The 24400-nt window shown below is 37.0% G+C and overlaps 1 protein-coding gene across 6 annotated transcripts in view; it reads left to right on the forward strand.

Moving 5' to 3' along the window:
- LOC144960822 (corticotropin-releasing factor-binding protein-like) overlaps nt 1-24400 on the forward strand; it is a 144185-nt gene that overhangs the window by 69457 nt on the left and 50328 nt on the right. For all 6 annotated transcript variants that reach the window (XM_078894180.1, XM_078894175.1, XM_078894181.1 and 3 more), the window contains exon 4: nt 9990-10216. In XM_078894180.1, the coding sequence (XP_078750306.1) occupies nt 10130-10216 (87 nt within the window). In that variant the 5' untranslated portion in view covers nt 9990-10129. The remainder of the gene's footprint in view (nt 1-9989; nt 10217-24400) is intronic.

Raw genomic sequence — 24400 nt, forward strand, 5'->3', positions numbered from 1 at the left:
AACGACACCCACGCGCTTGTAAAACTGAACAAAACAAAACAAAAACAAAAATAAACAAAACAAAGGCCACGATCGATCTCGGTCAGTACTTACACATAAATGCGGATGGCAAAAAACAATAATAAAGACATGAGTGACGTCATCTTCGAACTATCTATAGATAGTATGCGCCTGGCGAAGAAGTTCATAACATTGCCATCCGGAAGTATAACGGACCAACACACAAAACGATGTAATCATGAACGTTTATAGTCTGGTTAATACAGTTTAGTGAGAATTACTCATAATCGCGGATGGCAAAAATCAATAACAAAGACCTGAGTGACGTCATCTTCGAACTATCTATAGAACGAGGCTTGGCGCATTTTAGACGATATTACCAATTTTTTTCCGATAAAGACAACGTTGTTAACGACAGGGTACTCATTTTACACCTGCCTACTTCAGTAAAGGGCCTTCTACAACGACTGACTCAACTGTGCGCCGAGCGAGGCTCGAACCCGGGACCATCCGATCCGAAAGTGATTGTCATATCACTAAACCACATAGCCGCACAAACGCGTAGAAATTCAATATTTTAGCCATAAACAACAATGTGAAATTGAATGTAAGCGTCAATTTAATATACGAAAACAGATAAATTCAACGTTTCGGGTTTCCCCTTTATCAACAAAACAGGATGAATGGAACACTACAGATGAATGAAATAATGTGGTAGTGGCGTTGTTCAGATGAAAGATTCATCAACCACATTATCTCAGTCGTCTGTAGTGTTTTGTTGATGAAGGGGAAACCTGCCACATCAATTTTATCTGTTTTCGTATATTAAATAAAAACTTACATTCGATAGAACATCGTGGTTTATTTCTTCGAGCTTCGAGCTTCGAGCTGCAGCATTTACACTATTTTGGATATGAGGTATTATTGATCAATTAAAATGACTCTCTTCTTGGCAAAGGAAACCAATCGAGTCTCAAGCCTAAGACTTCGTGAGTGTGAGGGTAAGAGAGAGAGATAGAGAGAGAGATATAGGGAGAGAGAGATAGGGAGAGAGAGATAGGGAGAGAGAGAAGAGGAAGAGAGAGAGAAGAGAGAGGAGAGAGAAGAGAGAGAAGGAGGGAGATGGAGTGAGAGAGAGAGAGAAGGAGGGAGATGGAGTGAGAGAGAGAGAGAGAGAGAGAGAGAGAGAGGGGGGGGGGAGTATAATTATATATATTTACGTATATTAGAATAATATTCACGTTAATTGGGTTTCCTATCACCCAACTTTACTAAAATAACTCATTCTAAGATTGAAACATGTTCTAAATAGCACTTTGATGTTCTTCTTCTTCTTCTTCTTCTTCTTCTTCTTCTTCTTCTTCTTCTTCTTCTTCTTCTTCTTCTTCTTCTTCATCTTTCCTCTTGTTTTGTTACTTTATTGTATGCTTGAATAATTCAAAAGATCTCAAAATGTTCACAATTTCTAAATTAGGTGTATTATTAATTGCGTGTCGTATTGTCGTAGATGTTGGGGTGAATAGATATAACAATAATTGGATTCAGTAGTCTGATGTCACGCCGCCCGGCAACGGCGGCCATCTTGGTTCTAAACAAAGAAAACCATTACTTTTTATTCTTCATGGTGGCTAGAACTTTTCATATGCCATGTGATCAGAATGTGTAAAAGTCAAAACATGATCAAATTTATGTTTTTTTTCCTCTGGGTACGCTTTTATGCTCGCCGGGGAAATATTTTATATGTGCGTCCGCCATTGTTCCGATAGTTTAGAGCCAGTGTTACTAAGTTACCATGCGTCATTACGAGGGAAGTGACGTCATGGAGGGCAGAATATGAATGGTATAAGACACGCAGACAATGGCATACTCTATAAATGCAGCAAATGTTAGATATACTGGTGAGCAAAAGTGAGAATATTGATAACCGTCAGAAAGAGGCAGTTACGGTTTCTGGGACATGTTTAGAGAAGAGACGGAATAGAAAAGTTGGTAACATCTGGGATGATCGAAGGAAAGATAGCTAGAGGAAGACAATGAATTACATATGTAAATAACCTAAGAATGACCAAAAGTGATTGTAAAAGCAACACAGATTTCATGCACACCGCAGAGGATCGTGATTCGTGGAGACAGCTGACCGGCAACGTGTTCAAGAGTACAAGCCACGATGGATGATGACTCTCAGACTGTGGGATGCTCAATAGACGGTTTAAATAAATATACAAAAAAAGTTAGTGCTTAACAATAATTTAAAACTATCAATATATTTTGCTTCTCTTATCGTTCTGGACAGGTCATTCCACATAAGAAATATCCGCCATAAAATGTATAATCATAATTACTTATAGTTGTAAGCTTCGTTTTATCAGTCGATGATCGTAAATTGGCAGATATTAAACAAACATGGTAATTTCCTTTCGGGAAACAAGATGGAAAGAGAGAGAGAGAGAGAGAGAGAGAGAGAGAGAGAGAGAGAGAGAGAGAGTGAAGGAATATTATAGATACATAGCGAACCTCCCAATAGTGGGCAGGGGGGTAAATATTGTGTCTTCTATCCCCTTATATCTGTTTTCCAATATGCTTTCTGTCTTTGTCTTGGATTGAGATTAATTGGTTTTGTCCTGTTTGGAGATACGTTTTACCACGTTGTCTTGTCTTTGTTCTGGGTTGAGATTGCAGTCTTCTGACCTCCTATGGTGGACAAAGAGGTCGTTTACAGTGTCTTTTATTCCCATAGATACGTTTTACCCTATGTCTTGTCTTTGTTCAGGGTTGAGATTGCAGTCTTCTGACCTCCTATGGTGTGACAAAGAGGTCGTTTACAGTGTCTTTTTATCCCCCATATATACGTTTACCACATTGTCTGTCTTTGTTCTGGGTTGAGATTGCAGTCTTTTGACCTCCTATGGTCGAGGGAAACAAACAAATATTGTTTTGGGAGATGATATTTTTTTCCTTGTAAATCATCTCTCTGTTATGTATTATTATATTTGTTATTTTGAATTTATAATGTAAGCATTTGAGTGTATTCCTCTGAGGTGGTCTCAAACTAAGTACTTTGATAGTGTGCTCTTGGAATGTACATCTGATCCCTATCTGTTCCCAATTCCCCTATGTATTACTTTTTCTTGGGTGCTTTATTTGTAATTCTAGAACATTTTACTATCCCATTTTCTTCCTTTTTACTGGCGCTGATACAACCTTAATGTGTTGCATGCGCCTTAAAACCCTTAAAAACAAAAACAAACGATACATAGAGAAATATGTCATATCGTCTCATTCAAGAAATACAGTGCATATATCAGAATTAAGCAAACGTAGCCATTTCCGTTCACTTGCTAGAGACAAAGAGAAAGCGAGAGAGAGAGAGAGAGAGGGAGGGAGAGAGAGAGATAGAGAGAGAGAGGTAGGAAGATGAAGAAGATATTATAACAACGATATTTCAAATCGTTACACTTTCAAATAAGACATATATTGCTTATCAAACTTTAAACAAAAAGCGACCATTTCCGTTCAATGATTACATCACATCCGGTGACGTGTGGACATGTGGTTATCCCGCAATTAATTAAAATCAACGTTACAATAGTCTTGCAGGGTTTACGTGCTTTCATTACATTCTCCACTTATTTAGGATTATGGAATTGTGATTGATAGAAAACATATTTCATTAAAAATTATTGCTACCACCAAATCCACGTGAACAACAAAAACAGCAAAAACAAAAACAACAAAAACAACAACGACAAAAATAACAGCTATAGTACTACTACTACTACTACTACTACTACTACTACTACTACTACTACTACTACTACGACTACTACAACTACTACTACTACTACTACACTACACAACACAACAACAACAACTGCTACTACTACTACTACTACTACTACTACTACTACTATTACTACTTACTTACTTATTTACTTACTCACTTGGTGCATCAGTTACACATTATGCCGACACAGAAAATCTCCAATGATCACGGTTTGCTGCCATCTTTGATGTCTCTCCCCACGTCCTCTTCTGGGTCTTCATGTCATGCTCCAGAGACCTTCACGAAGTCTCCAAGGGTCTCCCTTCTTGGGGTCCATCTGAGGACAGCCTTGGTATAACATCACGGTTCATTCTGAGGACATGGCCAGTCGACCTCCATCTTTTTCTCTTTACAAGAAGAGATACAGGCTTTTTTTCTTTAAAGAGTTTTTATTTGGCACAATATCCACTAAACGAGCTCAAAGCGCTTTACAAGAGATCCCTGACCAACAGTAACATTTAACATTTAAGATGGGACATGACGCCAGTTGGGCAATATTACATATTTTATTCTGACAAAGACAACGCTGTTAACGGCCAGGTACTCATTTTACATCTGAGTGCGGTGATAGATTGTGAGTAAAGAGTCTTCTCCAAGGACTCAACTATGCGCCGAGCGAGGCTCGAACCCAGGACCTTCCGATCCGAAAGTGAGCGTCATACCACTAGACCACATAGCTGCACATAGGCTCTATCCCTGGTTCTTCATCAAGTCGCTGTTTGAGATGGTTGTTGGCCAGAATGTTCTCAGCATCCTGATCAAGCATTTGTTTTGGAATGTATCAAGCTTTTTACATATAGATAGTTCGAAGTTGATTTAACTCAGGTCTTTGTTATTGTTTTTTGCCATCCGTGTTTATGAGTAATTCTCATCAAACTGTATTCACCTGACTATAAACGATCATGGTTACAAACAGTTTTGTGTGTTGGTCCGTTATACTTCCGGATGGCAATGTTGTCAACTTCTTAGCCAAGCCTTAGCCTAGAGTTTATATCAGCTTCCATATAGGGAATGCGATTAGCGGAAGAGTAGCGTCCCTTGATTGGACGTCACCTTACAGAGAGAACGTCAAAATGGTTTTGCGCATGCGTCTCTCATTCCGTGACGTCTCATGCCGCACAACCAACATGACGTGTTCTCTCTAATAACTTTTCCGCTCGTGACTTCCAATCAAGGGCCGCTACTCTTCCGCTAATCTCATTCCCTATAGCAACTCCGAGAAAATGTTGGATTGGAAAAATCATGATCTTTGTTTTGGTCTGTATCTTCTTTAACTTACACATATGACCAAAAGCCCCAAAAATACAAGGAGGCTTTAAAGAGCCTCTCTAAAAATTCTCTCCCTGAAGCCTTAAAACTCAACACATGTGTACGACAGGTGTGCCCTTTTTAGCCATTTCTTTTCTTGTCTCGCCATTGATTGGACCCTAGGGGAGTGTATTATTATTATGTTATTATTATTATTATTATTATTATTATTATTATTATTATTATTATTATTATTATTATTATTATTATATTATTATTATTATTATTATTATTATTATTATTATTATTATTATTATTATTATTATTATTATTATTATTATTATTTATTATTATTATTATTATTATTATTATTATTATTATTATTATTATTATTATTATTATTATTATTATTATTATTATTATTATTATTATTATTATTATATTATTATTATTATTATTATTATTATTATTATTAATTATTATTATTATTTATTATTATTATTATTTTATTATTATATTATTATTATTTTACTATTATTATTATTTATTATTATTATCATTATTATTATTATTATTATTATTATTATTATTATTATTATTATTATTATTATTATTATTATTAATATTATTATTATTATTATTGTTGTTATTATTATTATTATTATTATTATTATTATTATTATTATTATTATTATTATTATTATTATTATATTATTATAGTTATTATTATTGTCACAGTATGGATTGTTCACAATTGTCTTATTATTTTTTAAAAAAATAATAACTGAATTCATCTCATTCAAGTTATATTTCGGTAGGCTTAGAAAAACTTTACCTTCTAATATTAGATCATTTTTCTTTTAATACCCTTCCCCCGAATTAATTTCTAATTAGTGAATACTTTTCGTTCTACAATCTGTCACGTAGCCACTTATTATAAAAGCTGATAGGTCTAACATTCTACACTCACTTCTCTCTAAAATCTATGCACGGACATCTCCATTCCTCATACATCGATATATTAGAAAATCTTTATCTTTTGGTACTTTGTGGATATTTTATCTCCACCATCAAGAGGCCGGAGCTTTTACCTTTGACAGTGCAATCTTCAACATATCAAGGATCAAACCTAAACCCGCTGTCGAAGAAATAAATAATTGATCCCTTCCCAACTGCCTGGAAGTGGAATCTTACAAACCTTAGCCGCCGTCGGAGGAATAAATAATCCATCCCTTTCAACTGCCTGGAAACGTAACCTTACAAACCTGATATTATATCATCATAAGTTACGTAATATATTCACATTTCTGTTTGTAACTGCCACAATCACTATTCATCTCATTTAATCAAATTTCATCTTTCTTTTTATTTCATCTTAAACAAATCGTTAATTGTTTTTCATTTAAAGTAACAAGTAAATTCTGGGGCCTTATTCTAAACATCTTTAAGTATTATATATTTTAATATTTACCACAATGTTGGAGTCAGTCTACTGTGTTTTACATGATTTTGGTTTGTTGTGTGTTGTTGCTTGTTGAGGTGGTTAGGTTTGTAGTTGATTAGTAAGTACTTCCGTCGATGTGGACAAGTATTGTAATCTCATTTTTCGTGTTGAGTGTGGCTTCATGAGGGTGTTTGATTATAGTATATTTCTCTTCCAGGCATAAGCTACATTGTTTTGATGTTTGTGTGTATCCTGTTGCTTTAGATATAATTTTCCATGAAATGTTGTGGTCTAGTTTGTCTATCGAGCTCGAATGAAACACCATTCTACTGATAAATGCCAACTGAGGAAATGAAGGATATTGAAACGTTCGTTTTGACTTAAAAATACGTGAATGAATTTATTCATTTTTATATGCTCTAACCTGAATTATCGAGCACTCTCGTACCTACAAGAACCCACTAACACTCATCAATATATATATATATTATATATATATATATATATATATATATATTATATATATATATATATATACATATATATATTTATATATATATATGTATATATATATATATATATATATATATATATATATATATATATATATAGATAGAGTGATATAGAATAATTTCCATTGATAGATAGATAGATAGATAGATAGATAGATAGATAGATAGATAGATAGATAGATAGATAGATAGATAGAATAATTTCCAAAACATTAAGCAAGTGAAACAAAATAAATTCACTAGAAATGAAAATAATTTGGAGATTGCCCAGTTTTATGACTTCTAACATTTTTATTTCTTGAGGAGACTTGGGATGGTGGTGGTGGTGGTGGTGGTGTGTGTGTGTGTGTGTGTGTGTGTGTGTGTGTGGCGGGGGTGGGCGGGGGGTGGGAGGGGAGGAGGCGTGGGCTGCTTGTCATTATATGATTGGGTGAATTATCACCAGGAATGAAAGCAGACAACTGTTATTGCCTTTTCATGTCAGGGATCATAACTCTTAAATAACATCAGACATCTCATATCGTCTTGTGTGCAGATTTATCTTTCCATATAAAAGAGTTCTTATTGTTTATTTATTTATTTCAATATCTTATGCGCTTTGTTGCTTAAATTCTTTCGTAATCTTGATATAAAAAAATATATTTATATATAAATGGCAACAATACTATAGATAGAAAGAAGTTGACGTCACTCATGACCTTGATATTTTTTTTTTTTGCCACCCACCTTTATGACTAATTCTCACTAAACTGTAGTGCCAAGGCTATAGATAGAATGAAGTTGACGTCAATCGAGCCTTTGTTATCGTTTCTTGCCATCCACCTTTATGAGTAATTATCACTTAACTGTATTATCCAGACTATAAAATTTCATGGTTGCACATAGCTTTGTGTGTTGGTCCGTTATACTTTCGGATGGCAATGTCGTGAGATTCTTACCCAAGCGCATACTGTCTACAGCGCATTATCACGAATTATCAGTGTATAACGGACTTCAAAATTCGTCTATGTTTCCCGCAAGAAAAGCAACAAACCTCTTTGTTATGTTTTTTTTTTTAAAAGACAGACTTCTGGTGATTGTATCTCAGTAAACTGTCACAATCAGGCTAAGAGAGTATGCGCTTGGCTAAGAAGCTCACAACATTGCCATGAGGAAATTAAAGGACCAATACACAAAACTGTGTGTAACCTTAAACGTTTATAGTCTGGTTAATACAGTTTAGTGAGAACAACACATAAACACGGATGGCAAAAACAATAACAAATGCCTAAGTGACGTCATTTTCGTTCTATCTATAAACGTGAAATGTTACCCGCAGTTTTATGTATTTACATTCTTATTTGGCTTGCCGACGTGGTGAGTATTGTAAGTAAACCCATTACATCAATAGAACAAAAAGGGAACGTGTTTTAATTTGATCATGAACAATTGGATTCAACAGTCTGATGTCATGTCGCCCTTTAACGGCGACCTTCGGGGTTCTAAACAAAGAAAGTCGGTACTTTTTATTCTTCATGCTGGCCAGAACTTTTCATATGTCTTGTGATCAGAATGTGTAAAAGTCAAAACATGATCAGATTTATAATGTTTTTTTTTTCCTCTGGATACGCTTTTATTCTCGTCGGAGAAATATTTCATAAGAGCGTCCACCATTGTTCCGATAGTTTAGAGCCCGTTACTAAGTTACCATGCGTTATTACGAGGGAAGTGACATCATGACTGTTGAAGCGTATTTTCAATAACTTCAGTATTCGATGAAAGAATTGTTAGACTATGCAGTTCCGTATTTATATTTCCTTCCTTATATTCTAAGTTGTGTAAACCTGTCTGTGAGTAATAAAAGCTATTTGAGATTTTGTATAAATTATATTTCCTATAGTCAGCTTTTTATAAGATAAGATAAGTTAATTTTTCAAAGAACAAGTCAAATTATAGTTATATGTTTGTAATAGCACACGACATTATGATCATAATCTAATGTATTGTCTATATTTAGGCAGTGGTAGTTTCACATGGGTCTTATTGGGTTTTTGTGTACAATTCCTTCGATAACAAGACAATGGAGGAGGAGGAGGTGGTGGAGGAGAGGAAGAAGAAGCAGAAGAAGAAGAAGAAGAAGAAGAAGAAGAAGAAGAAGAAGAAGAAGAAGAAGAAGAAGAAGAAGAAGAAGAAGAAGAAGAAGAAGAAGAAGAAGAAGAAGAAGAAGAGGAGGAGGAGGAGGATGAGCAGGAACAGACTGTTTTGATTTACTTACTTACTTACTTACTTATCCGAACCAGCGACCACCTGAGCTCTAGCCCTCATGTTGGTTGTGCGCATGCGTCTCTCGTCCATGCGCACAAACAACATGACATTCTCTCTCTAATAACTTTTCTGCCGGTGACGTCACAGACTATGGGTGACGTCCGATCAAGGGACACTACTCTTCCGCTAATCTCATTCCCTATATTATAACTCATTTATTATTAATCTTCCGAATTACATAATTCCAATGAGTTTTGAAGCGGAATGCAGTTAAATGTTACGTCACGAATTCTACTTGACTTACTTGACTTATGCCTCTGGGCTCCTGGAAGAGCATAGGGCCTCAACAGCACTCTTCTATCTTCTTCTGTTCTTGATACATACCTTTGCCTCCTCACTCCAGGTAAGATTGGAGACGCTCAAATCTTGATGAAGGCTTCTCCTCCATGACTGTTTTGGACGACCCCGTTTCCTCTTGCCCTGTGGGTTCCATTCGAAGGCCTGCCTCTTGGTTATATTAAGGGTTCTTTCCGAAGGGTATGGCCAATCCATGGGCACTTTCTGGACATTTTGCTCTAGGAATTCTACTTACCATACCATTTTAACACCACGAGTCACATTCCATTCATTCTTTTTTATCTGTAAGATATTTTTTTATTTGACAATTGATTCAAATTACATATATTTTTATCATTATTATTACTTTTTTTGTCAACAGGTATTTCTCGCTAACCCTGCATTGGAGAGCTGCGATAGATCCAAGCGTAGTTACCATAATCCAAGTGTTCTGTTGTTTGTTTATCTACGTGGCCAATTGATCTCACCATCAACCTCATCATTAACTTTAGTACACGAAATATGATGACGTATAGACTTAATGACGTCAAAGCTTTATGTGCCCTTCTTTGTGTGTTGCTTCAGTATACAAGAGCGATGCAAGATTCGGTGAGTATCTTCCTCTTCTTCTTCTTATTATTATTTTCTTCTTCTTCTTCTTCTTCTTCTTCTTTTTTTTTTCTTCTTCTTCTTCTTCTTCTTCTTCTTCTTCTTTTACATTTTCTACTTCATTTTGTAGAAAACTTAAGTTTGAGGACCGAACAACATTTGATTTTAAAATGAATTAGAAAAAAATAAAATATAAATTGATGAAGGATATGTAGGGGCAGCGTGGCTCAGCGGTAAGATCTTTGCTTCGTACCCAAAAGTTACCAAGTTCTATCCCCCGCCGCTGCCTTCTGTGGCCATGAGCAAGTCACCTCGCCCTAGCTCAATATGCGGCGCTGCACTGCCTGGGTTATTCCAGTCTTCCCTTGGAATAATCCCTAGAGACAAATTTCCCCTATGGATAAAGGGAATTTCTTATAAACCCTCTCCTTACCAACTATAGGAAAATTGTCACATTCGTTACGATACAACCCACATTTTTCTAAATCAAATTTATCATGTAGGTACATCATAGAATTTAAAGAAAATGAACAGTGTGTTGTAGAGCATGTTTTGCTAAAGAAATTATGCATCGGAAGAACCTTACTGCTATTGTGTTTGAGTGATAAAAACATATTTGTGTGTTAGTTGGGTGTGACGTTTGGGGAAAAACCTGAAAACGGCTGGTAAGGAGAGAGTTAAAGATGTCATGTACTTTGGCGCTTGGAGCTACACTGCGATATCAAACAATATATATTAAAAAATCAGCCACAGTCAGATTACTCTGAATCAGATGGTATAAAATTGAATAGTCTACAAGAACACCGTTAGGGGAGAGAGTTGAAGTGGGCATTCGCTCTCGACGAGAGAATCGTCATTTGATCTGCGTGTCCTCTAGTCTGTCTGGAGTTGTGCTTGATGGTTTCCCGGAGATCGATTCGTCCATTCGTTCGTGATAAATCATAATATTAATTAAGTTGTCCTTCAGGACCATTAAGCCCATGGAGCCGGAGTTTATCCCGGTTTCGTAGCGTGAAACTGACAATAGCAACGACTTGATACCCATTGGATAGGACGCTTTGGAGAGTGTATAGTTTGGCAAAGTTTCATCGAATCTGAAGGTTGACAAGGCCCAGGCTGTTAACTCTCACCTTACCAGCTATTTTCAGAATTTGACCCGAAACTTCACATTCACCCAACACAAACATATTTTTTCAAGCAGAATATTAAAGAGTATAGTCTATATTTTGTTCAGAAGCATGAGCTCCGCAACACAGTGTCGAGTTTTTTTCTATTTCTAACAACAACAAAATGAAATCAGAACAAGAAAATTGTTGGTTACATCGTAACGAATGTGACGATTTTTCTTTAGGTGGTAAGGAGAGGGTTAAACAGTCATGAGGCTCTTGTTTGTGGGGAGAAAATGTTGTAAGTTTGCCAGAGTAACCTCCTCTCTGTCATTTCCAAAACTTTGATATATTTTTTGGAGACAAGAGTCACATTCAATAGGTGCTGTGCTTTTGGCTAAAAAAGATGTGTAACCTTGAACGTTTTTATAGTCTGGTCTATACAGTTTAGTGAGAATTACTCATAAACGCGGATGGCAAAAAAACCCCAAAGACCTGAATGACATCATATTCATAGTATAGATAGTTCGAAGATGACGTCACTCAGGTCTTTGTTATTGGGTTTTTTGCCATCCGCGTTTATGAGTAATGCTCACTGAACTGTATTAACCAGACTATAAACGTTCGCGTTCATGGATACACACAGCTTTGTGTGTTGGTCCGTTATGCTTCCGGATGGCAATGTTATGAGCTTATTAGCCAAGCGCATACTATCTATATAAAACCAATGAAGTTGACTTCACTCAGGTCTTTGTTATTGCTTGTTTTTATAATGTAGGTTTATCTGTATTAACCAGACTTTAAACGTCCAAGGTTACACATAGTTTTGTGTGTTGGTCCGTTATAATTCCGGATGGCAATATAATGAGTTTCTTAGCTAAGCGCATAGAATCTTAAAACGTTTAAGGTTCCAGACACAGTTACAGTTGGCGATGCTGTGAGTAATTTAACCAAAAGCAAAGCATCAATACTCAATCGGCTATTGTGCGGCTATGTGGTTTAGTGGTATGACACTCGCTTTCGGATCGGAAGGTCCTGGGTTCGAGCCTCGCTCGGCTCATAGTTGAGTCCTTGGAAAAGACTCTTTACTCACATTCTCTCACCGTACTCAGGTGTAAAACGAGTACCTGGCCGTTAACATTATTGTCTTAGTCTAAAAAATTGTAATATCGCCTAACAGGCGGCATGTCCCGTCCTACATGTTAAATGTTGCTGTTTACCTGGGACCCCTTGTAAAGCTCTTTGAGCACATTTAGTGGATATTGCGCTATATAAAAGCTCAATTTAAATTAATCACTACCAATGATCCGGATATTATAGAAAATGATGTCTGTTCTTCTTGTCACTGCAAGGGACTTTAGTTTCCCCTCCCTTCTTACTTACTTACTTACTTACTTATCCGAACCAGCGACTACATGAGCTCTTGCCCTTCGGTCTTGTGCCATGACGTAGAAATTAGACGTCTTTTGTAGTTGTTCCAGGTGACTATAAAGTGTGTTACTGATGCTTGGATTTGGTGGGAGGAATGTGCATCTCAGGTCTTCAAGAGATTGACATTCAAGCAAGTCCCCTCCTTTCAACAATGACTAACCAGAACACACATAGAACAGTCAGTGGAATGACTCGATAGCTAGCTTTCGATAGCTATCCATCATAATCTGATAGACACAGTCAAGAAATATCACAAAATCAACTGATCACAATTATTCCAGTTTTGTGTTTTCTGATAGGACTCATTTGAGACCCTCTGTCTCAAAACGGTAATATGTCGGGGATGATTCAGACCCCAAAAAGTGAATTTAGAGATAGAATGATGAGAAATTGGAGTTTAGAAGTTTTTGCAATGCAAGAAATTAGTCTTTATACTCCATCATAACGTACAGAAATTAAACCCACGTTGGATATTTGTGGGTATGAATTCAATTTCCCTTACCGAGTGTATCCCGACATAATACCGCTTCGATACGGTGGGTCACATTTTTTTCTCTTTTTTTCAGGTGGGGGGGGGGGGGGAGGGGGTAGGATCGCGAGTGACCTTCACTTAATACAATCTATAGGTAGTATACGCTTGGCTAAGAAGCTCATAACATCTTTGTTATTGATTTTGCCATCCACTTTTATGAGTAATTCTCACTAAACTGTATTAACCAGATTATAAATGTAAAAGATTACACATAGTTTTGTGTGTTTGTCCGTTATATTTCCGGATGGCAATGTTGCGAGCTTCTTAGCCAAGTGCATACTATCTATATTATACCATAGCGAAATCGTGATATATCGTCACAAAGCAGTATTTTGTCGAGGCTCTTTTGATAATGTGAGTTGAATTCATAATTAAAAAAAGAATGCAACCCATCGTCTAAAACAGGCATTATTTCGTGGATGGACCAGAAAATCAAATTAAAATTAATTTGATTAAAATACAGTATCCATTATCCTTTATAAAACATGTAAAAGGAACCCATGTCTGATTTAAGAAAAGATAGGATAGGATTGGATAGGATAGGAAAGAATAAGAAAGGATAGGATAAGATAGGATAGGCCGATAGGATAGGATAGGATAAGATGAACTTTATAATGTATCCATTTCTGGAAATTTTACATTGACTTTTGCCATAGACTAATGCATTTCTGAAAATGATTTTTTAAAAATAAAACAAATTGAGCCTTTATATAGGGCAATATCCACCAAATGTGCTCAACACGCTTTACAAGGGGTCCCTGGTCAACAGCAACATTTAACATGTAGGACGGGACATGACGCCTGTTAGGCGATATTACACTTTTTCGGACAAAGACAACGCTGTTAACGGCCAGGTACTCATTTTACACCTGAGTACGGTGAGAAAGGTGAGTAAATAGCCTTTTTCAAGGACTCAACTATGCGCCGAGCGCGAGGCTCGAACCCAGGACCTTCCTATCAGAAAGCGAGTGTCATACCACTAGACCACATAGCCGCATATGTCTATAAATTGAAAAAAATGCAATACAATGACATACAAGTAGACATATAAAAATCTCAACAAAACTGAACACATTGAAAAAAGAAAGAAAAAAACAGTACATATCCATCTGTAGGAAGGCGTTTGTTGAAAATTGAATCACGTGACAGGAGTAGGGTGCAACAGATTAATTTCTCTATGGTATGTTTGGTCTTCTTCCTACACGCCTCTCGAGCGCTGCTTAGTTTCCAGCCTAGTCATACATTAAGCATTGAAGAGTACGGGTCAATACATGTGAGAAAAATAAAAGTGGGAAGAAAATATAACTACCCCCCTTTTTTTTTCTTTTTTCGATGACTACTATGTTACTAGTGTGCATCTGTGTGAGTGTGTCTATGTCAATATTGTATTGTTATAAACGTGTAACCAAATGGCAAATTGCCACTTTTTTTAAGGACAATAAAGATATATTATTATTATTATTATTATTATTATTATTATTATTATTATTATTATTATTATTATTATTATTATTATTAATATTATTATTATTATTATTATTATTATTATTATTATTATTATTATTATTATTATTATTATTTATTATTATTATTATTATTATTATTATTATTATTATTATTATTATTATTATTATTATTATTGTTATTATCATTATTATTATATTATTATTATTATTATTATTATATTATTATTATTATTATTATTATTATTATTATTATTATTATTATTATTATATAGATAGAACGAAGTTGACGCCACTTGGGTCTTTGTAATTGTTTTTTGCCATCCACGTCTATTCTCACATAATATATCATCCAGACTATAAAAGTTCATGGTTACACATCATTTTGTGTGGTGGCCCGTTATACTTCCGGATGGCAATGTCGTGAGCTTCTTAGCCAAGTACATACTATCTACAGAAAAAAACATGTGCCAATTACTCTCATCAGTGGATCTGGGAACTAGTATGAAACGACGTCATCGAATGGTGTTTGTTTTGAATGGACATTTCTTTAAATTTGGGGAGTTTTTTCTCTGTGTGCGTTCTTTACCTCTCTCCTTAGCAGCCATTTTCAGGATTGTCCCCAAAACTTCACACCCGACTAACATAAAAATAGATTGATTTTTTATCACTCAAACACAATAGGGAATGGGATTAGCGGAAGAGTAGCGTCCCTTGATTGGACGTCACTTTACAGAGAAAACGTCAAAATGGTTTTGCGCATGCGTCTCTCTTTCGGTGAAGTGTCTCATGCCGCACAACCAACATGACGTTCTCTCTCTAATAACTTTTCCGCTGGTGACTTCCAATCATGGTAATCTCATTCCCTATAGCAGTAACGTTTCTTGCCATACACAATTTCTTTAGCAAAACATGCTCTACAACACACTGTTCGTTTTCTTTAAATTTTATGACGTACATGAGAAATTTGAATAAGTAAAATGTTGGTTGTTTCGTAACGAATGTGACGATGTTCCTGTAGTTGATAAGGAGAGAGTTGATTTAATGCAGGTATTGCTGCTTAAAGCTCGAATAAATAAATAGCAATAGTCGACGTGCACTTGTTTGCAGGTCTGATAACCCAATTAATTATGGGCTCATTGTTATTATGGAAATATCAAAAAGAAAAAAAAAATGAGTCAAAATATTGTCCATTACAACACTGTTATACTATGCCAATAAGTGTGTTAGGATGTCAGACCTGCATATATGTAAACGTTGATGGAGATGTCACCAATGCTTGAAGCGCGAAGAAATAAATAACAATAAATATTCCAATGGAATGTAGTCCTTCAGAGACATTGAGCTCGGGGAGCAGCAGTTTATCCCGGTTTCTACAGCCTGAAGCGGACAGTATCAATTGCTTACTACCCTTTCGATAGGACGATAGTCTATCGAAAAACCTACTTTCCGACAGATCTAACGGATCCAGCTACCCAATCACAGTTGGGTGGATACGGGGGTCAGAAGAAAAAGAGATGTCGACTGCTTCCTGGATGCCAAAATAGAATAGAAGCTTTACAACGAAGAGAAAGATTGATGCAAATGTGATTTAACAGCTTTTGAGAAATCTCCCTCACAATTCAGTTCTTTTTTTTCTTTTTTTTTTAAAGTTTAGGTTCAAAATCACCCCGACCAACATGTTCATATATGCAGGTCTAACAGCCTATGAGTCTTGTAATAGACAATATTTTGTATTATTTTAAAAAAAATTTTTTTTGAGATTTCCATTACAATAATGAGGCCCATAATATATTGGGTTATCAGACCTGCAAATTGAATACACGTCGACCCCGAGATAAAAGTTTTTTAAAAAGACGGATCACCGATGTGATTATTCCTCGAACACAAAAACAAAACAAGCAAAACAAAAAACAAAAAAAAAAAACAAAAAAAAAAAAAGAAAGAAAGAAAGAAGTGTTTACGGATGCGATACTTTTAATTCTGTTCGTTTAAGTAAAACACTACTTCCACCAGCCGGATCCATCGTACCAGCACACACACAAACTTAAACGTTTATGGTCTGATTTATATAGATAGTTCGAAGATGACGTCACTCAGGTCTTTGTTATTGTTTTTTGTCATCCGCGTTTATGAGTAATGCTCACTGAACTGTATTGACCAGACTATAAACGTTCATGGATACACACAGTTTTGTGTGTTGGTCCGTTATACTTCCGGATGGCAATGTTATGAGCGTCTTAGCCAAGCGCATACTATCTCCGTTATTGAGAAGTAATCACTTAAATGGTTGTCTAAAAACAATAACAAAGCCGAGAGACGGCAATTGTGTTCCTTCTATAGAAATAGGATTCAGTAGTCTGATGTCACGTTCGCCCTGCAATCAGCAGCTTGGTTTTATACAAAGAAATTCAGTACTCTTTATTCTCCATGATGGCTTGAACTGTTCCACATGCCATGTGATCAGAATGTTTTAACGTCAAAACATGATAAGATTTATAATGATTTACTCGTCTGGATACACTTTTATGCTCGTCGGAGAAGTATTTCATAAGGGCGGTGATGGAGATAATGGCGTCCACCCTTGTTCCAATAATTTAGAACTATGCGTCATTACAAAGGATGTGACGTCATGACTGTTGAACCCTATTGATATTGATTAATCATGCATTAAAGGCGGGCTCTTTTTTTTGTTGGCTCTCAATGCATAGCAATTCACGCCGGTGAGCTGGTTTTCGTGTTATGGTGCCATTTGCAATACCAGATGCCTATGAAGTAAGTCGGACATTAGACCTACGGAGTCGGAGTTTTCCCGGTTTCTATAGCGTGAATTAGAAAGTAGCAATAGCTGCTAAACATTTATATAGGACGCTTGTCTATCTCAAAGTTCATTCCGATAGATTTCTCAGACCAAGCTACCGATGCCACCTATTTACAGGTCTGATAACCCAATTCCTTATGGGCCCATTGTTGTAATGGGAATTTCAAAATTAATGACTCAAAATACTGTCCAGTACAACAATGTTAAACTAGGCCCATACATTATATGGGTTCCGGTATCAGACCTGCAAACATGTACACGTCGCCTGCTATCCCAATTAGATTCAATAGTCTGATGTCACGTCGCCCAACAACGTCGGTCATCTTGGTTCTAAACAAAGAAAATTGGTTCTTTTTATTTGTCACGCTAGCAAGAAATGTTCATATCTCTTGTGATCAGAATGCGTAAAAGTCAAAACATGATCAGATTTATAACGCTTTTCCCCTCTGGATACGCTTTTATGCTCGTCAGATAAATATTTCATAAGGGCGTCCGCCATTGTTCCTATAGTTTAGAGCTAGTTACTAAGTTACCATGCGTCATTACGAGGGAAGTGACGTTACGACTATTGAAGAGTATTACTGCTGGTTGGATAAGAGGATTGTGAAAAAATATCGACTTCACTTGGGAGCGAACTGTAGCCATCGTATAGTTATAGCCTGACACTGACCAAAACATGACGTCAAAATGCCAGTCTTTTGCCACAAAAGAAAACAAATCGTAAGTTGTATTCAATATTTCAACCAATGGGACCGCTTGTTTCCTTGAGCTCTACTAACGACAACTCACTAGATACTACACAAACCTAAAAAAAATGACGTCAAACTGCCAGTCCTAGAGGATTCTAGTGTCAGACTATATGTTAACGATGGCTACGATCGAACCATAGCCATCGTTAAGTTATAGCCTGACACTGAAACCCAAAAAGACCGGCATTTTGACGTCATTATTTGGTTTTTGCACCGCCTAGGTGAGTTGTAGTTTGTAGTACTCATGGAAACAAGTGGTCCCATTGGTTGAACTATTGAATACACATCACGACTTGTTTTCTTTTGTGGCCAAAGACTGGCATTTTGACGTCATCTTTTTGGTCAGTGTTAGGCAATAAGTTAACGATGGCTACGATCGAACTCGGTCATTTTACTAGTAAAGCGAGTGTTATACCGTGGCGTTCGTAAAGTTATGGCCTGATACTGACCAAAAAATGACGTCAAAATGCCAGTCTTTTGCCACAAAAGAAAACAAATCGTGAGTTGTATTCAATAGTTCAACCAATGAAATAACTTGTTTCGATGAGCTCTACTAAACAACAACTCACAAGGCGGTGCAAAAACCAAATAATAATGACGTCAAACTACCAGTCCTTTTGGATTTCAGTATCAGGCTTTAACATAACAATGGCTAAGTTCAGTATCAGGCTATAACATAACAATGGCTCAGTTCAGTATCAGGCTTTAACATAACAATGGCTCAGTTCAGTATCAGGCTATAACATAACAATGGCTAAGTTCAGTATCAGGCTATAACATAACGATGGCTACGGTTCTACCAACTATGCATGCTATGCCGTCGATATTCGAGGCTCAATGCACATCACATCAATTCACGCCCGTTGATCTCACGTTCGTGTTACAGAATCGTTACGAAAATCGCATAAAGAAAGTAGATGGACCTACCCTGATTCAAAACAGGAATTATCAAATGCTGGAGATAATTAACCAGTAGATTTTTGACACACCCTCACACGTGCTCGGACAAACATTGTTGGTTGTTTATAAACAGTAATGTGAATGAAATCGACCTCTCTCTGATGGTTGTTATTGTTTTTATACCGCCAAATGGGTGACAAGTTATCACACGATTTTCTCGATCAGATTATGAACGTTTAAATTTACACATATTTTTCTGTGTTAGTTCTACTGTTCAAGCGATAGGATGGTTATTTTACTTAAACACATACCATCGATAGTAAAATCTGTGTAGTTTGCTAGGTCTATCAATCACTGTGATTGTTTACATTATGACGAGTGTCCGAGGGGCGTGGTTATCTACCTATCTATTGTTTTTCATACTCGATAATATAATTTCAGATATTCTCTAAGCTTTCTAATGATGTATAACATGTGGATAATAACTTGAAAGAAACTTTTGTTGCTAAGAAGTTGGCGTTTTTGGTGTCCTTTTGATGAACATTGTATAATCATAGGAGTTATAAAAATCGTTTTAAAATTATTATTTTTTCACCGGAATAAATGGTTGAAATCGAAACGTGTATAGTTAAAGTACCAAAAAATCTAAATAATTCAAGTTTGGTATCGGGCACCAAAATCGACAAAATTGAACCACGCCTATCCCCTACACAGTCGATGAGCCTACTTTCGTGTTACAGAGTCGTTTGGGATATCAAATACAGTAAGTAGTAAGTCTTCATCAGGCCCAGAGAGCTAGAGTTTATCCTGATCTCTATAGCGTGAATTGGAAAGAAGTAACAATTAATTGCTTGCTAACATTTAGATAGGACGTTAGTTTATTCCAAAGTACTTTCCTTCAGATTGAACAACCAGGAACCCAAATCACATCTGGGTGGATATGGATGGGGTGGCTAGGGGAAGTTCAGAAAAACAAAAACAAAAGATCGATTTCACATGGGATCGACCTTGAACTCCCTGCTTGTGAAGTGAGCTGTCGGGATTCCTGTGATACAAGAAAAGGCTCTTTACTCACATCTTCTTACCGTACTCAGGTGTAAAATAAGTACCTATTCCGAAAAACATAGAATATCGCATAAAAGGCGTCATTCCCGTCCTGCATGTTAATTGTTGGTGATTGCCAGGGACCCTTTGTAAAACGCTTTGAGCAAATTTAGTGGATATTGCGCTATATAAAATCTTAATCTTTTTTTAAAGTGACATTTGAAATAAACTGACATGGCTAATGACATCGGAGTCTTTCGTAATAGAATTAAATAGTCGTAACGTCACTTCCTTCCTAATGACGCATGGTAACTTAGTAACACTGGCTCTAAACTATCGGAACAATGGCGTACGCCCGTATGAAATATTTCCCCGGTGAGTATAAAAGCTTATCCAGAGGGAAAAAAGACATAAATTTGATCATGTTTTGACTTTTACATATTCTGATCACAAGACATATGAAAAGTCCGAACCATTTTCTATGTTTAGAACCAAGATGACCGCCGTTGCCTGGAGGCGTGACATCAGACTATTGCATCGTATTTAACCAATATTAAGTCCTATCCACTGTTAGAAATAGAAATCAAACCGTTTCATAATGGGCACGATCTATATTAACTTTCCATGTGCTCGAGGTCATTGGCCACATTGCAAAGTGTACTCAAAGTGACCGTGGCCTTCGTGGAGTTATGGCCTGATAATGACCAAAACATGGCGTCAAAAGGCCAGTCTTTGGCCACAAAAGGAAACAAATCGTGAGTTCTATTTAATAGTTCAACCAATGAAATAACTTGTTTCCATGAGCTCTATTAACGACAACTCACTAAGCGGTGCAAAAACCAAATAATGACGCCAAACTGCCAGTCCTTTTGGATTTCAGTATCAGGCTATAACATAACGATGGCTACGAAGTGACCAACTTAGTAAAAGTGTTCACAGCTTTTTAAATATCTAACATCACGATTGGTCATTTGATTCAGCTTGACACATGGGTATGTTTATAACATTTGTAAACAAAGCAGCGTGTTCACTTTTGTTAAGAAATATCCAACCATTGGACAGCAACAAAAAAAATCATGTGATTGATGGCCTGGTTGGACAAAAGCATGAATGTAGATCGCTCCCATTTGGCCTATAAATCGAATTTACAACAAGTTGTTCATCCGGGCATAATAACGTTTTGAGACGGTGGGTCACAAATTAGGCAGCAATCACTGGTGTAAAATAAACATTTGAGAAAATGAATTTGAAAAGTGCCAGGCAATGCAATAACGAAAAATACAAGAAAAAAAAAGAAAACATTCCAAAATATCAACCTGCCCGTAGCATTCGTTAACATATAGATAGTATGCGCTTGGCTAAGAAGCTCACAACATTGCCATCCGGAAGTATAACGGACCAACACACAAAACTGTTTGTAAGCATGAACTTTTATAGTCAGGTAATACGGTTTAGTGATAATTACTCATAAAAGCGGATGGAAAAAAACAATAAAAAGACCTGAGTGACGTCAACTTCCAACTATCTATAGTTGTAAACGCATAGCCTGACACTGACCACAAAAAAATGACGTCAAAAGACAAGTCTTTCGTCACAAGAGAAAACACACCGTGAGTTGTATTCAATCCTTTAACATTTGTTTCCTTGAGCTCTGCTAACAACTCACTTACGCTGCACAAAGCTAAAAGTGACGTCAACATATAAGTCTTTTTAGGTCCTAGTGTTAGGCGATAAGTTAACGATGGCTACGGTCCTAGTGTCAGGATATAAGTTAACGATGGCTACGGTCCTAGTGTCAGGCTATATGTTAACGATGGCTACGGTCCTAGTGTCAGGCTATAATTTAACAATGACAACGGTCCTAGCGTCAGGTTATAATTTAACGATGGCTACGGTCCTAGTGTCAGGCTTTAAGTTAACGATGGCTACGGTCCTTGTGTCAGGCTATAAGTTAACGATGGCTACGGTCCTAGTGTCAGGCTATAATTTAACGATGGCTACAGTCCTAGTGTCAGGCTTAAGTTAACGATGGCTACGGCCCTTGTGTCAGGCTATAAGTTAACGATGGCTACGGTCCTAGTGTCAGGCTATACGTTAACGATGGCCACGGTCCTAGTGTCAGGCTATACGTTAACGATGGCCACGGTCCTAGTGTCAGGCTATAAGTTAACGATGGCTACGGTCCTAGTGTCAGGATATAAGTTAACGATGGCTACGGTCATAGTGTCAGGATATAAGTTAACGATGGCTACGGTCCTAGTGTCAGGCGATAAGTTAACGATGGCTAAGGTCCTTGTGTCGTTCTCTAAGTTAACTATGACAACTCCTTGACGGTGCATAAATCTATAAATGACATCAAAAGACAAGCCCCAAGCCCAATGTGAGACGATAGATAAATTAAAGATGACGTCACTCATGTTTTTGTTATCGTTTTTTTTTATTTTTGCCATCCATGGTTATGAATAATTCTCTTGGTCAATAAACGTCACAACATTGCCATCCGGAAGTATAACGTTACACATAGTTACACATAGCTTTGTGTTTTGGTACGTTATAACCACCTGCAGATGTTATGAGTATTTTATCTAATGACATAACACCAATACATATCGCTTCACGAGCGTTGATCGCGCGGTCTTGTCGTGTCATCAGGTAGTTAGGAATATCACACACACAATCGCTTGAAATAGTAATGAAATGACCCGGGGCTTATTTTGGAATGAGAGCGATCTATATCATTTTTTCCATGTTCCCGGGTCAATGTGCGGCTATGTGGTCTAGTGGTATGACACAGGATTCGGATCGGAAGGTCCTGCGCTCGAGCCTAGCTCTACGAATAGTTGAATCCTTGGATAAGACTCTTTACTCACATTTTCTCACCGAACTGAGGTGTAAAATGAGTACATGGCCATAAGCAGCGCAGTCTCTGTCCGAAAAAAAAATTGTAATACCGTCTAACAGTCATCATGTCCCATCCTACATGTTAAATGTTGCTGTTAGCCAATATCCCTTGCAAATCAATTGAGCACGTTTAGTGGATATTGCACTATATGAAAGCTCAATTATTCATATTGTAAATGACCTACATGATAAAAAAAAAACGTTCACAATTTCCGAAATATCAAACTTTAAAATATTTGCCTGGCTGGTGTTTGGCTTTGTGTTTTAGTGGTATGCCAATCGCTTTCGGATCGGAAGGTCCTGGGTTTGAACCTCGCACGGGGCATAGTTGAGTCCCTGGAAAAGGGTTTTTACTCACTTTCTTTCATCGTGCTCAGGTGTAAAATGAGTACCTATCCGTTAACAACGTTGTCTCAGTAGAAAAATAATATTGTACTATCAATCGCCTAACAGGCATCATATCTCGATCTAGATGTTACGTGTTGCTGACGGTCGAGGTCGTAAAGCGTTTAGAGAACATGAAGTGAATATTGCTCTATAGATAGTTCGAAGATGACGTCACTCATGTCTTTGTTATTGAATTTTGCCATCCGCGTTATGCTCACTGAACTGTATTAACCCGTCTATAAGCGTTCATGGATACACACAATTTTGTATGTTGGTCCGTTATACTTCGGGATGGCAATGTTATGAGCTTCTTAGCCAAGCGCATTCTATCTATATAAAAGGTCTTTTTTTTCTTTTTTTTTTTCTTTCAATCCCAGGACTTTCCTATCTGAAGGCGAGTGCCACACAATAGCTAGAACAAACACAGTAGCCGCACAAAACCACACACATTTCAAAAAGCAGTTTTTATGGAGTGCAGTTGTACTGAGATCATAATTTCGCCTAAAGGCTTGAACGTGCAGAGCAGACCCCCAAAAATTCGACACCCCCGCAAAAATCAACGCCGACTTGTTAGACCAATCAAGCTCGTTAGCAGGAGTTAGTTGGACCAGGTGTATAGCCGAAAAGGTTTTGGTCTCTGGGATCGCCTGTAGCCAAGGAACCATGTAAAAAAGTAATTTGGTAGCTAAATTTGGGATTGGCGCTAAAAATAAGACGAGGATGTTTTAGTAGGGTTGGGGGTTCAGATTTGGTGGGGGGCGGAAGGGGGGGGGGATGTGTGTTTGGTGTGGGGGGGGGGGGGGTTTAGGGAATGGGGTTCTTCTCTAGGTTCCATGCCTGGTCCAGGCTT

The sequence above is a fragment of the Berghia stephanieae genome, chromosome 15, assembly GCF_034508935.2.
Source record: "Berghia stephanieae isolate SIO BIC M18660-M18661 chromosome 15, UCSD_Bste_1.3, whole genome shotgun sequence".
NCBI classification, from domain to species: Eukaryota; Metazoa; Mollusca; class Gastropoda; order Nudibranchia; family Aeolidiidae; genus Berghia; species Berghia stephanieae.